Source organism: Alligator mississippiensis, chromosome 11, assembly GCF_030867095.1.
Source record: "Alligator mississippiensis isolate rAllMis1 chromosome 11, rAllMis1, whole genome shotgun sequence".
NCBI lineage: Eukaryota > Metazoa > Chordata > Crocodylia > Alligatoridae > Alligator > Alligator mississippiensis.
Window position 1 is genome coordinate 47,842,798 of NC_081834.1, and position 15,223 is coordinate 47,858,020.

At 45.4% G+C, this 15,223-nt stretch overlaps 1 protein-coding gene across 1 annotated transcript; it reads left to right on the top strand.

Moving 5' to 3' along the window:
* Window positions 1–1,927: 1,927 nt before the first annotated feature.
* LOC132244041 (olfactory receptor 2K2-like) lies at window positions 1,928–9,864 on the top strand. Its single transcript, XM_059714965.1, has 2 exons — window positions 1,928–1,954; window positions 8,965–9,864. The coding sequence occupies exons 1-2, from the start codon at window positions 1,928–1,930 to the stop codon at window positions 9,862–9,864; spliced, it is 927 nt and encodes a 308-aa protein (XP_059570948.1).
* Window positions 9,865–15,223: the final 5,359 nt, after the last annotated feature.

Below are 15,223 nucleotides of genomic sequence, written 5' to 3' on the forward strand. Positions count from 1 at the left end.
AGGCAAAAACCCCCAAAAGGCTTGTAAAGCTAAAGCCAAAAAGCCAGAAAGCACTTGGGAGTTTAAGGGCAAAGAGTGTCTGTCTGATTTTATTAAGGTCTTTATGGATAAAAAGTTCAAGGACCACACCTTCATAGCTCACAACGCCAAAGTCTACGACGGTTACTTCGTTGTCAGCAAATTATTGAAGGAAAAAATGGGTGTGAAACTAATCACTCGGGGCAGTAAACTCATGTGCAGTGAAGTGACCAGGCTAGGCATCCGTTTCATAGAGTCTTTAAACTTTTTGCCAAAGAAACTTAGTAGACTTCCACAGGCGATGGGGCTTGAAGGATGCAAAGGTTATTTCCCACATTTTTTTAACACGGCAGACAACTGAAATTATGTGGGGCCTCTCCCAAAGATGGAGTACTACGGCGTTGAAAATATGATGTCCGGTGAGAAAGGACAGTTTTTAGAATGGTATCAGAATAACCACCATAAGACCTTTGACATGCAAAAGGAGCTGGCCTATTATTGCCAGCAGGGCGTAAAATTTTTGAAAGAGGCCTGCTGCCTCTACAGGAATGAGATTATGAATATGACATGACGGGTAGACTGAGTGAAAGTAGATGGTGAACTCCAAATTGGAGTACGCTGCATAGATCCTTTCCAATACATCACGCTGGCCTTGTCTGCATGGCCATGTACAGGTTTATGTTTGTGGAACCGCAGACCGTAGCGCTTCTCCCCCTGGATAACTATCACAGACAGACAAAGAGGTTTTCAACCCCATCTATTCAGTGGCTAATGTACATTTCAGAGGAAGAAAATATTCAAATTTGACATGCCTTACAGGGTGGGGAGTTTCAGGTAGGCCCCTATTTTTTAGACAGCTATGCCAACATTGATGGGGAAGCTATGGCATTTGAATTTAATGGATGCTTTTTCCATGGTTGTGTCACTTCCTGCAATGAGAAAGACGAGAACTCATTGACGGGGACCACCTTTGGGTTTCTGAATTATCAGGCATTGCACAAGACTGATTATCTCAAGAGAGAGGGGTTTACCGTTAGGACCATTTGGGAGCACGAGTGGAGGGCTCTGTTAGAAACGGATTGGGAGCCGGCAGATTTTTTAAGCAGAACCCCGCTGCCTTCTCCCCTGGTGCCTAGGGATGCTCTTTGTGTGGGGAGAATTAATGCCATCTGTCTATATTACCAAACTAAACCTGGCGAACAAATACTGTATTACGATTTTACCATCTTTTCCCCTATATAAACAAAATGAAGGAATACCCAACCGGACACCCTGAAATCATTCATGACAATTTCCAACCTCTGTTGAGCTATTTTGGAATAGCCAAGGTGCAACTGTACCCACCGCGAAGCCTTTTTTTTCCCGTGCTACCCACTAGGGTGAACAGGAAACTTATGTTCACGCTGTGCTGTCTCTGCGCGCAAACAAGACAGCAAATGTGCAACCACAGTGATGAAGAGAGGGCCATCCTGGGCATGTGATGCACACTAGAATTGAATAAAGCTAATACCAATGGATACGGAGTAGCTCAAATCTATGAAGTTTGGCATTTTGCTGAGAAGTCTAGCACCCTTTTTTCACTGTACATAAAAATGCACCTCCGACAGAAGCAGGAAGCCTCAGGCTTACCCGCCTGGTGTACCGACCAAGAAAAACAAGAGAGATAGGTGGCCAATTTCTTGCAAAAAGAAGGTGTGACCTTACGCCCAGAGCATATCAAACCCAACCCTGCAAAGTGCAAAATTATTTCTAAATTTTTTGTGGGGTAAATTCGGTCAGAGAACCAACTTGCCCAACACCAGCATTGTTAGGGACCCTGAAGAACTCTTTGGCTACCTCTTTTCTCCCACCTATGAAAGTTCATCTTGCGACTTCATTCATGATTAGGCAGCCTGCATGTCTTGGAAACATGCCAAAGAGTGTTACATGGTCTCTGGTAACACAAATATCTTTATAGACTGTTTCACTAAATTTGGTTTTTCGTGTCTGGTGGCCCCGTCGACTTACCCTCTTCTTTTTAAGGGGTTGAGGAGGTCCAGCACATCTGGAGTCTGGTGCGTCTCTCTTTCTTTTAAGGCTCTTTCTTTGAATATACATGAGGCCGGACCCGTCCTGCTTTGCCGGCTTGACCACCCTATCTAGGACAGCTCGGGAGATGTGACCGATCACATCTTTGGTTATGTTTTGTGCTGCATTTTTAGCGTGCGGCTTAATAATCTCCAGACCCCTTCTCCAAATTGGAATGGATTTTCTAAAGAGGCTGCGAAATATGTCTCGCACACCAGCCCCGTACATCACGGGCACCCAATGCTATCCAGGAAGACCATACCCAGCCTGGGCTTTATAATAATTTCTGTACAAATTAGGGTCCCCATAGTTTTTTACCATCACCATTGAACTTTTACTTATTTTAAAATCTCAAAGTCTTCCAGGGGCGTAGGTGAAGCTTAATGATCACCTTACCAAAACGAAATGAGCCGTGTTTGTTCTGATCCGTCTTTATTTCAATGCTGATTGTGTCGATGTGGTGCTGGCTGATAGGGACATAATGCGGGTTGTCATATATGATGGTGACAAACTCATTGTTGCTCCCATGGATAGGGATGCAGCGCAGCAAAGGTACCAAAAACTCCCCGACAAGCTGATGTTCCACAATGTCCATGTAGACATACAGTGAATTGAACCCACCGGTAATATCAGCTGGGAAGGGAGGTTTTTTAACAGAGACTCCGGGTAGCATTCCCAAAATATAGCTTAGCTCACCATGCATATAAAAACCATTAGAGTTATCTTTGGATTTAAGTCTCACTTTCCCGAACGCTTGGTCATAGCGCATAGCTAATTCAGGCGGAGCAGGATTGGTGGTAATTGTATTGTTCATAAGATCCAGTAACTCTGTGATGGTTGTATAATACCCCTGAGGCAGGATGTACCCCCATTTTTTAGTCCCAGAAATGATTTTGAAAGGGGTGTCTTCGTTGATGTTGTTCCAGCTGTGCGGGTATTGTATTTCTGCTAACCCTGTCTCCCAGTCCCCAGCAGATCCAGAGGTTTAACCAACTGTATGGTAAAGCTCGAGCTGGTGTTCTGCAGAAAAATGCTGTCTCAAGCGTTGCTAGGCAAAGTGATGTAAAAGTCGCCATCACACATCTCGGCCATCTAACTGAGGTACCCCTATATGTTACAAACTTGAGAGGCTTCCACCCAGCTGTTAAATTTAGCCGGCCACCCCAACCATTTCACCAACAACTGCTTCTTTCTTCCCTTTCCTTTTGTTGCTAGAACTTTTTCAACCTTGTAAACTCTGTCCTGTTTGGGGTTCACTTTTGTAGTTCTTCAGGGTAGAAAGAACCCTCGATAGGCTTGTCTTCGTAATCTTTTAGGCGGTATACAGGCATCTGCACGCGTCTAAGGACCTCATCCACTATGAAAATCTCATCAGTGAATGTTTGTTCATAACCTGTTTCAAACCTCCCTTTGGTCCTAGACACCCTCACGTGGTCTCCTTTTCTAAACACGGGTGCTGCTGGTTTTATTTTGAAATAGTCCCCATACATGACTTTCCACATCCATGGAGAGTTTGAGAAGTTCACGTCAACAGGCCTGGTGCGGCTAGTTCTGTGAAAACTGTGATTGTAGCTCTTTATAAACTCTGGTAACACATCAGTGTAGCAAAAGGTGTTGCGGGCTATAAAATACCTTCACATCTTTGGTTTTAATTTTCCGTTAAACCTCTCTACCACTGCTGCTTTCACTTCACTATTTGTCACAAAATGGTGAATATTATATTGTTTTAACAACTTGCTTAACAACTTATTTAAAAATTATTTTCCCCAATCAGTCTGTAATTTTTGAGGTACATGGCCCTCTGTAAAAATGGTTTTAAAGGCCTGAGCTATTTCACCATCCTGTCTTGTCTTTTAGACCCACGGCCCAGGCATACTTTGATAATATGTCTATTGCTGTTAAGATGAACTTAACCCCGCCGTTGTGCTTGGAAAACTGCTGCATATCCACCAAATCTGCCTGCCATTGCACATCAATATCTGAAACAACAGTCTTGTTTCTTTTAAAATGTCTTCTTGCTGGTCTGTGTAGGGTGTAAGCATCCTGATCTGAAAGCCATGCGGCCACCCTGCTTCTGTTCAGAACCTTATTCTGCCTTTTGGTGGCTTCAAAAAGCATGTTCACCCTGCCAAAACTGCCAGCTTCACCAGGAGAGTAATAAACTTCCTTTAACATAGCCTCCTGTGTAGACATGTCTGGTAGCCGTTTCCCCCCACACCCACCCCATGCTAGCACCTGTGTGGTGCATTCAAATGCTTGAGGACAAATTTAAACCCTGGCACAAAGAAACCATCTTCCAAATTCTCAACATCTGCTTTGGGGGCCTGGGCGATAGGTCATAACTGCACCACGAGGTCTGGGGTGGTTCTTGCAGCATGAGGGGTTGGGCTTTGGGGGTCTGCATGGGCTGTCCTTCTGGTGTCATGGACCATGTGGTATAGGTGTCACACACCACGTGAGTGGGTGTGGGAGTGGAGTTGCTGATGTCACACACCACGTGACTGGGGGTGGGGGCAGAGTTGCTGATGTCACACACCATGTGACTGGGGCTGGGGGCAGAGTTGCTGATGTCACGCACCACATTACTGGGGGCGGGGGCGGAGTTGCTGATGTCACGCACCGTTTGACTGGGGTCAGGGGGCAGAGTTGCTGATGTCATGCTCCACGTGACCGGGGTCAGGGGGCGGGGCTGGTGACACCACACACCATGTAAGGGGAAAGGGGGTGGGCCTAAGGGGGCTAGAGTTTCGTTCCCGCCCACCTCTCACATTTTCATTGAAGGGCTGTGAGCCTATTTACTACTATAGAAATTCCCTTTTCATTCCAGACATGCAGGCACATGCTTGCAGTGGCTCAGGATAGAAACCATGGGGTGCTGGAGCAGCCCTCCCTTTGCTTCCACAGGGCTGAGCTGAAGGGGGCATGGACAGGCTGGAAAGGACACTGATTATTCCACCTTCCCCCCACGAAAACAGGCCAGCAGGAAAAGTTTATCACCCCAGATCAGTGTTTATCAATTAATTAAGAAAAAAAAGCCTGTCTCCATTATCTAATGGAGCTCTTCTTAAACAGCACTTTTAAAACAGTTTTTCCAAGGAAGGACGTTAAGCTACCCATTGATTATATCCAAAAAGCCTGTCTGCCTGTTGTCTCCCACGGCACGGACCATAGCCAGCATGTGGCCTGCTAGCTAATGATGAGGTGTGCATGTAAGGCAAAGGGTAGTGGGGAATAATCTCTGCTTAGCTGGGAGAAGACAGACAGATGCTCTGTGCCTGCAAATCTCTGCCAGAGCTGCAGCCAGGGAGCTGAGGGAAGGGGTCAGCCCTGCTGTGGAGCAGAGAGCCCTGCCCTTCCCAGAGAGCATGCTGGGATGCTGGGGAAGTCTGGCTTATCTCAAACCAGCAAGGGGTCTGGAAGGGTCATTGCATAAAACGGTTTGACCCAAATCATTAAGTCTGATTCTGCATTCAACCAGGTTTATCTCAAACTGATTTCAGCCATTTTCCAACTGGTTTATGTGCACTGCACATCTGTGTAATGGGTAAAAACTTAATGGCTGCTTCTTATCATGCCATTTATTGAATGTGTGGTCAGGTGCACCCCCAAAGCTGGGAGCCCAGTCAGCTGATCTGGGCTCCCAGTCACAGGGAGATGCCATGCTGCAGATCACCTTGGTGCTGATCAGCTCTGGATCAGCTGACAGGGCTCCCAGTGGCAGCAGTTTTCAAGTGGACACACCAGGCTCCCCCTGCAGTAGTAATTAGGTATGATGGGCTCTGATGCTGCATCCCACAGTCATACCTTCTGCCATGCACGTGTAGCAAGGCAATAAGCATGGATGTGTGGCTATGCATTAGATGCCATTGTGCCTTAACCTGAACATCTGGCAGGGGTCTTTTGGTCACTTGGCAGCAGCAGTGGATTCCACACCGTGGGTTAGCAACAGAGACTTCTTGTAAAAAACCCGATGAGGGGTAGGAGACATTGAATACAATCTACAACAGGCAGCACTGACCAGAGCTGTTGAGAAGCAGCGACGCATTGAGTCTGCCCTCCTGATAGCTCCCATCAGCTCCCAAGTCTTTGTGCTGGCCGTTGTGGAGTATGTTTCACATCTCTCAATGTGGAGAGAGCCCCTCACTCCTCTTTGCTTTTACAGCCCAGAGCCCACTGCTGCAGGTCGGTGCCTGTGTGCTTCTGGAGGAAAGGAGCAGAGCTCAGTCTTTTGCGTAAAATAGGGCCAGACATGGCGACCAGACATGGTTCCAGGCCTTTGCCTGCTTTTGTCCAATGGTTGCTGGTCTTGCCAACCAACCTCCCGATCTATGGTGTGGGAGACAATAGTTCAATTCTCACACCTGCCTTCTTATTGAAATAAACCACGCTAAATATTTTGAGGTCTCATTACTTCTGGCCATTTCTTCCCCACATCAATTCCCACTCTTTTTTCTCCAAGAAGAAAAAAATAAAATAAACTCATCAAACAACAAAATGTTTTGCTTTGTTGTGTACATCTTCACCCTCTGCTTGTTTTAATTGAACAATTGGAGAGGAAAGCCCTGGAGAAGTTGAGATAGTTACAAGTTGGTTTTGACTTTGTTTTAATTGAATGGTTGGAGAATAAAACCCCGGAGAGTTTTATTTAGAAAGTGGCAAGTAGCTTTTGCCTTTGGTGCCTGACTTTTTTCAAAGAAAAGACTTAAGGATTCAAAACTAGGTTAAAAATAATTGAAAATGTTCTTGAATTAACTCATAAACTTTTCAGATCATGTGAAAAGCAGCGGGATGGAGAAGAGAATACATCTCTCTATACCTGCACTCTTTGAGTAGTCTCACTTTCTTCCATTAATAATTTATTATATGAAAATTGTCATCCTTTTAGCAGTTGCCACTGGACATCCCATTCACTTCTTAGTGGTATTTTGAATAAGATTCATGGTACTGGGAAAAGAAGAGATATTGAAAAACCAAAAATTTGCTGAGGACATCAAATGAAGGATTGACTTTTTAGAGATTCACATACCGAGGATTTGTAGGGTGATTAACTATCTCCCCATTGCGCTTCTAATCCAATCAAACCAAAATCCTTAACAATGTTACAAATTAACGTCATATTCTCCTGAAACAGAAAGCAGCAATGTACTTAGCATTGCCTTGCCACTGAATTGTAACTGACTGGGTTGTCTAATAGCATTCTGCTTAATTTATCTTTTTAGAGCTATTACTATTTCTACTTCACATGCCATGTATGATTGGCATCCGGGCACAGTTTTCCAGAAAAAAGGAAAGCTTTAGCAATGTGTATGGACTATCTCGTCCTTGGCCTGAAGGATTAATTTATGGTGATCCATTGTTTGGTACGTCTTGATCATGGATTTTGGCAGCTAAAGGAAGTATCTTGCTCTCTCGGGTAGAAGAAGAGAATGAAGGTAAGGGCAATTTCTTGTGAGCTTTGCTGGGATGAAAATACCAGAATGAGGGGTGTAGACACTGAACATTAAGGTAAAAGGAGAAACAAAGAATTGGTATTAATGAAGGTGAGGGACAGAATAGAAGCCTGTCTGCAACAACTGGCATTTAGTATTAGCTTTCTTTGTGGCGCTGTTGCTCCATAAGTGTCCCCTTGTACCTTCATCTAATCAGCTGATACCGGCCACAGCTGGAGGCAGGCAGTCATGCATGATAGACCACTAGCTTGGCACAGTTTGGAAATTCCTGTGCCCTTGCAAATAAGCAGTAAGGAGCTGGAATAGATGGATCACTGGTGTAGTCCAGCAGGAAAGGACTAGGGGAGATGGATAGTGCAGGAGTGAAGGGGCACTGAGAGTGAGTTTCCATCCTGAATCCTGGGGAGTGGATGTTCTTCATCAGGGCACCTCTCACTCAACACCCAGCTAATCTGGCTAATGTTGAGGTTCGAAGTGACCATTGCGGTGCTGTTCTCAACATCTTTTTAACAATTTAATGTGTTTTGGTGTTGTTTTTCCCAATTGCAATAGTATACGAGGAGTCAGAATCACTGAGAAGTAATGAGTACATTGGCTTGTTTACTTTTCATTCCATCCAGGAAGAGCACACACCAACTGCTGAAGCTTCCTTAGCCTGACGAAGGGTTTTTGAACCCGAAAGCTTGCTTAATAACCATTCTCCAACCATTTGGGTTGGTCTAATAAAAGATATCAAATCCACCCAAGGAACCTTGTCTGCCCATGAGTACATTGATGCGCTTTGCTGTGCCAAGGGAGCCATGAGCTGGCTGTGTCCGAGGCAGATTTGCAACTGGTTTGTGTCAGTGGAGCAGTTCAGACCTGGACCCCTGAGGAGAACAGGGAAGTGGCTCCACTTTGGCTTGTTGTTAACCATCCCAGCAATGGAGTTAAGACTATCAAAGCAGACATGTCGTTAGGGAATTGTTTTTTAAGAGAGTAGAAAGACTGACAGATTAAAGTAGGTCAGAAATTTTCCAGTAGTAGTTAGTCTGTTTTTTTTTCCTTCAGCAGTAAATAGCTTGATATTTTCAGGAACTTAGCAGAATCTATTTTTCACTAATAAGGGTTTTTTCCTGCCTACTATTTTTGGACCTCCTAGGCTTTGTGTATGACAGGGTAAGTATATGTTGCTGTACATGTGTATAGTCAGTATGATCAACAGATATGTACACACTTGCATGCCCAGAGGTGAATTTTAAACTGTGCGTAAGTGCCAAAATATGCATTTACGCAGCTGTGAAATTGCCATTTGGAGGTCCAAAACACAACCAAATTTAGCCTTTTGCATTTCATCCTTCGGAGCGATTGCTTCTCTCACCACTTGCTTTCTTCTTAGATGGAGAAAGATGAGGAGTCTCACTGGGCAAACACCACCTCAGTGTCGGAGTTCATCCTGCTGGGGTTCTCCAGCCACCCCAAGATGCAGCTGCTGCTGTTTGTGCTCTTCCTAGCTATCTACCTGGCGACCCTCTTTGGGAACAGCCTCCTCATTGCCCTTGTCAAGACTGACTCCCGTCTTCACACACCCATGTACTTCTTCCTGGCCAACCTTTCCTTTTTAGACATCAGCTACACCACCACCACTGTACCCCAGATGCTGGTCCACCTCCTCTCCACAAAGAGAAGCATTTCCTATGTTGCCTGTGTTGCCCAGATGTACATCTTCCTTTGTCTGGGGATAATTGAATGTATACTCTATGCTGTAATGGCCTATGACCGGTACGTGGCCATTTGTCATCCCCTGCACTACACAGTCATCATGAACAGATCAGTCTGCATCAAGATGGCCATCGGCTTCTGGGTATGTGGCTTCCTCTTTGCCACGTTGAATACAAGCTTCACCATGAGGTTGCCCTACTGCAACTTAAATGAAATCAATCACTTCTTATGCGAGGTGCCAGCCATCTTGAAGCTGGCCTGTGCAGACACACACATCACTGAAATGGTCGTCTTTGTGGTGGCAGTTATAGTCCTCCTGACCCCGCTGTCTTTGATCCTAATCTCCTATGTATTCATCCTGGAAGCCATCTTGAGGATCAGCTCAGGTGAGGGGAGGTTCAAAACCTTCTCCACCTGCACCTCACACATCACTGTTGTGACTCTCTTTTATGGTGCTGCCATATTCATGTACATGCGCCCAGCCTCCAGCTACTCACCCGAGCGGGACAAAATGTTTTCCCTCTTGTACAATGTTGTGTCTGCCCTCCTGAGTCCTCTTATCTACAGCCTGAGGAACAAGGAGGTCAAAGCAGCCATACTCAAAATGATGGGCAAGACGGACCACTGAGTTACGGTGGAGGAGGAGTGGTCTGCTGGCTCACAGCTCCTCTGTTCTGGATCCTAGTCTGGGAGGGGAGTGGGGTTTAGTGACTGATAGCCAGTGGAGAATGAAAGTCAGGACGTCTGGCTCTTTTCCTATTCCTAGAACGTGGAAAGGTCTGTGAATGCGGGCAGGCTGGGGCTGGGAGTCTGTATGTCTGGATTGTTTTCTTTGAAATGAGAGAGAAATGATGTCTTTCAGGCTAGAGTCATGGAGACTGGGCATCAGAGCTCCTGGATCTGAGCCAGACTAACTTTGTGACAGTCATGATAAGACACCCAGAAATAAAAAGGCTAGATTCAAAACCAAGGAGTCCTGATTTCTTATCCTGCTGAACCACACTGATCCTCAATCGTCATCCTTTCAGCTGAAATGACCTGAACTGTTAGTCAAGTGGTAGAAGATTTTCAGAAAAATGCTTAGGACCTCGTGTAGGCACTTTGGGAATAAAGCCATTTCTGTCAGCTTATGCTCTGTCCTCACAAACCAACCTCAGCCATTTTCAAGGTGTCTCTCTCCAATGTGCTTGTGGGGAAACCAGTAGGACGCTCTCACACTAGCTTCACCTCTTCATTATTGAGTTTGTCGCATGGGACTGGGAGTTGAGGGGTGGGATGACATGATCAAGGTGAGCGCTCCTGGCAGTGCCAAGGTAGAGCTGTACATGCACCCATCATAGCACCATATGACTGGGCACATACAGCTACTGTATTGTAGGAAAACCCTGAGAGAGCCTGAGTTTGTGTTGGACACAGCACAGGACCTTCTTTGTCTCCCAAAGGCTGATGTTCACTGCACTGCTAAGAACCCAACAAGACATGTAATCCATTGACAGGGTTTTGTCTACCCAGAACTCATCTTGTTTTTTAATAGGAGCAAATTGTTGCATGGACACAAGGCAGGTAAAAATTAATAGAGTGGTGTCCATGCACAGAGTCAACTACTTTTACTAAATGTGTAACCTGAGTTGTGCAACTGTCTGCATTTCTTGGTTTCGTATTTGTTCAGCCATGGGTTCTCAGAACAGGAGAAGTGTGGTATGTACACTTTTTCATATTCTTGAGAAGTGAATTTCATTCATGGAGTTGAATGTCATGACTAGAGAAGTGTCCATTTATATATTTCAGTTCAGTTTATTCTGATTGGTTTCTGATACATTTACTAAAAATACTGCAAATACTTGGTGATTTTACAGTGATGTTGCATCTATGAGTACCCAAGAATTATGTGAAGGGCAAGGATTTTAGACATTGATATTTTTATTCACTGCAGAGTTAACTCAGATGAGTATTATGCATATCATAGTTGCCAGCCTAGGAAATGACCTGCTGGGTGGCACAGAGGTGGAAAGGGATCTTGGAGTCCTAGTGGACTCCAAGATGAACATGAGTCGGCAGTGTGACGAAGCCATCAAAAAAGCCAATGGCACTTTATCGTGCATCAGCAGATGCATGACGAACAGATCCAAGGAGGTGATACTTCCCCTCTATTGGGCGCTGGTCAGACTGCAGTTGGAGTACTGCGTGCAATTCTGGGCGCCGCACTTCAAGAAGGATGCGGATAACCTGGAGAGGGTCCAGAGAAGGGCCACTCGTATGGTTAAGGGCCTGCAGACCAAGCCCTACGAGGAGAGACTAGAGAAACTGGACCTTTTCAGCCTCCGCAAGAGAAGGTTGAGAGGCGACCTTGTGGCTGCCTTTAAGTTAATAGGGCACAGAAGGGAATTGTTGAGGTTTTATTCACCAAGGCACCCCCGGGGGTTACAAGAAATAATGGCCACAAGCTAGCAGAGAGCAGATTTAGACTAGACATTAGGAAGAACTTCTTCACAGTTCGAAAGGCCAAGGTCTGGAACGGGCTCCCAAGGGAGGTGGTGCTCTCCCCTACCCTGGGGGTCTTCAACAGGAGGTTAGATGAGTATCTAGCTGGGGTCATCTAGACCCAGCACTCTTTCCTGCTTATGCAGGGGGTTGGACTCGATGATCTATTGAGGTCCCTTCCGACCCTAACATCTATGAATCTATGAATCCTTGGACTATTAAAAACAGGAAGCAGAATTTCATGAATCTATGCTTGCCAGGTGATTTTTTTTTTTCAGAATATACTAGCTATTGTGAAAGGTATGGTAATATTATGTATCTGCTTTATTTCATGTCTTATATTTCCTCCATTTTGCAGGCGTATAAAAGCAGTAATGATGGGAAAAGTAATGCAAATCCAAAACCTTACATTGAAATATAAGTTTCTTGATCTCAAAATGGAGTGTATTAAGTAACATTGAACTAGTTTGGAACATACTCTGAACTTCATCACTGGAGCTTGTGCACGGATGACATTTGAAATCTAGAGAGCTCAAAGTAAAGGAAAATACAATAAAAACAGAAATGTTTAAGAAATCAGGAAATGTAAATTCCAAGTTGTGTTTTCTCAAACTGGGCACATATGCTCCCATAAAGCTGCTGCAATAGAAACACCAGGAGATTAACTCCTTCTCTTTTCACAACATAAAAAAGGGAAAAAACAGAAAATTGGTTTCTTACATATTTAATTCCAGTGTTGGTTGCATTGCATATTCAGGGCATTGGTCTTTGTTAATTTTTCATATGCCTTCTCCAAATGATGTGTCTGTGAAAAACTGGTATAGGGAGGGATGAGCATTTCAGTGGATGACACTTTAATGAGGGCTATCAAACATAGAGCTGTTGAACTGGATCTGACCTTCAACACCACTCCATCTGGCCTGGGCAGGTACTGGTGCGTGGTGGGAGTTGTGGTGGGGGCCTGGCCCAAGGGGAGTGGCGTGCTGCAGAATCCGGGGCCCTCGGCCTTTGGTGGGCATAACGATTGGTGGCAAGAGGGTGAACAAGGGTTTATAAAGCTGTTAGTTGCTTTCTTTCAGCCCCCTTGTGACACTCAGTCCTTGATAGGTCTTATGTTTTGACCCGAACTCATGTTAATCATCTTAGTGTTTTTTGGCTCACTGCAGCAAAAAACCTGCCCTGACTTCCCTTCAGCTGCACAGCTGTAATTTACCATGAGAGGTTTGGTGAGCAGGGCCAGCAGATGCAGAATGACTGGCTAGCTGGTCCTGCCAGGCAGAAAGCAGGCCCAGTGCTGTGGGAGTGGCAGCGAGACCAGGGAGATGCCGGGGAAGCCGCTTTCCTAGGGCTCTCTGGCCTTGCTGAGACTAACACAGCAACTCTGCGCTGAGAGACCTGATACCTGGGCCGCTTAGTTGCTGGGTGAGTGCCCAGGCACTGAAACACGGGAGGTTGCCTACTGGCACCTAGCACCAGTCAGCCATGGATCTTTGTAGCCTGCTACAGTGTTGGTCTTGTGCTTGCCCAGGGTCCTCATGCAAGGAGCTGCGTACCTGCCCGGCCAGCATGCAGCACAATGGCTGTACTCAGTAGCCATGTGAGTGCTTGCATGTGCCCACTGCACGTGGAGTAGGATTGCAGAGTGTGCCTAAGACCCAAAAATGGAAGTGAAGAGGCTGATTAGCTGTCATTTTGGTGCATAAAATGAACTAGGATTCTGTTGTTTGGTTTTCCCCTTCGGCTAAGAGCTCTTTGTGAAAGGCATAAGCCGAGCTCCTGTGTAGTATCTGCGCCACTGTAACACTTCAGGTAGAAACAGGCATTGCCTGTTATCACATTTGATGCAGGAAAATGTTAATAGTGGCACCATTGGTCACCAAATAGATGCCCCATGCACCGGACCAGGGGGAAATCAGTGGCATGACAAAAGTTAGTAATAAATTCTGTCGTTTTATTGCAGGAGATGTCTGTTAGCTCTGTGGTGGGTGCACTCTCCAGCCACCCTGAAGAGGTGACCCTGTTAAAGTGGGAAAGTTGGGGATCCCTGCTTACAGAGCTCCACCCTTTGACCTCCAGAGGCATGTTTCCAGACTAGAAATCCCATTCAGGTCTGGCCTTGGAGCCATGGGACCTGGGGAGTGCCGGGCACACCATGCCTCTATGCCAGGACTCATTTACCCAGATCTGCCACTGGAAATCCCTCAGATGGGTCTGGGTAAATTAGATCTAACCAAGCCCCTAAACTCAGTTTCAAATGATGGCCAACCCCAATCAGTTTTGGGTTGAGACAAAAGGTTGACTTCGTAGTGCTTCCCCCAGCTTTCCAAAATGATTTCTCTTGTATCTGAGATGAGCTTGAGCCATCTAATCCTCAGTTGTGTCCTGTGCACCAGCAAGCATTGCACAATAGGTTACCCAGGAACTTTGTTGAAGACCATGTAGTAGGATGGCACAAGGAAAGCTGTCTTAAAGTGCCTGAATATGTGCCACTCTTATTTGGTCCCTATGTCTCTGCTTTCTCCTTAACTATCAACTGTTTTTTTTCATTTTCTCATGGAATAACCCCCACCTCAGACACGATCTCAAGGAGGAATTTCACTTCCAGTGAAATGTTCTGCTCATTTGATACCAGCATGCTTGAAGTTCAGGAATCCAGGGCTATGGAGGAATAACAGAAGAAATCCATTTGTTGAAGATCTCTTCAGATATAGCTTTATCAGTGCAGAAATAATATGAGCTGGACGTCAGTCTTAAAGACTCCTTGGTTTTTATTTCTCCTGTGATTTTTTTCCTTCAGCCAACGAGTTTTTTCATTTTTTCTAATCATTAAATACTTATCCAGAAACAAAGATGGACTGAAAGCACGGTTGTCATTTTTGATCGATGCTTCCTTGTGTCCGTCTGTTAGGGCTGGCTGTGGGAAACCAGGTGCATGGCGCTCCTCACATTTTTATGGCCTAGGGGAACAACTCCACCATGAGCTATGAACTCCAGTGATATGTGGAGTTGACAGATTTGACATATCTCACCATATATGATATGTTATGAAATATGGTGTGTTTCTTTCCCTGCTCTTGCTATGACTTATCATGTCAGCTGAGACAGCGAGCTCTTTGGAATAGGAGCTGCGTATCTGTGTGCAGCATCTGCTCTGGGGAGGTCTTGATCTGTGTTGCCAATAGATGTTTCCTGCCTAGTGCTAGGACCTGGAGTGGAGTTCCTCTGGTTGCCTGTGGTGGAGTTAAATCTCTTCAACTTAATTTCTGCTGGATGTTACCAAGTATGGAAGTGAATCCCGGAAAGATATTCTAGTGCTGGAGGATATTCAAAAAAGCCCTAGTTTGAATATCTGCCTCCAGGCCACTCGCTTCATTCTGTTCTTGGTGTATTACATATCAAGAGGTGACATAAAACAAGGAGAATTGCTGCTTGAAAATGATCTGGGATGTATTGATGGCATCAATATGTTTGAGAATCACATACCTCACATGTGTGAGTCCCAGCTT

What these genes read in the sequence shown, in the direction of transcription:
- LOC132244041 (XM_059714965.1), top strand. Translation starts at nt 1,928, where the DNA reads ATGCCAAAGAGTGTTACATGGTCTCTG. An exon ending in AGAGTGTTACATGGTCTCTG is followed by an intron (nt 1,955 to 8,964) that starts GTAACACAAATA and finishes TCAGTGTCGGAG; the next exon opens with TTCATCCTGCTGGGGTTCTC.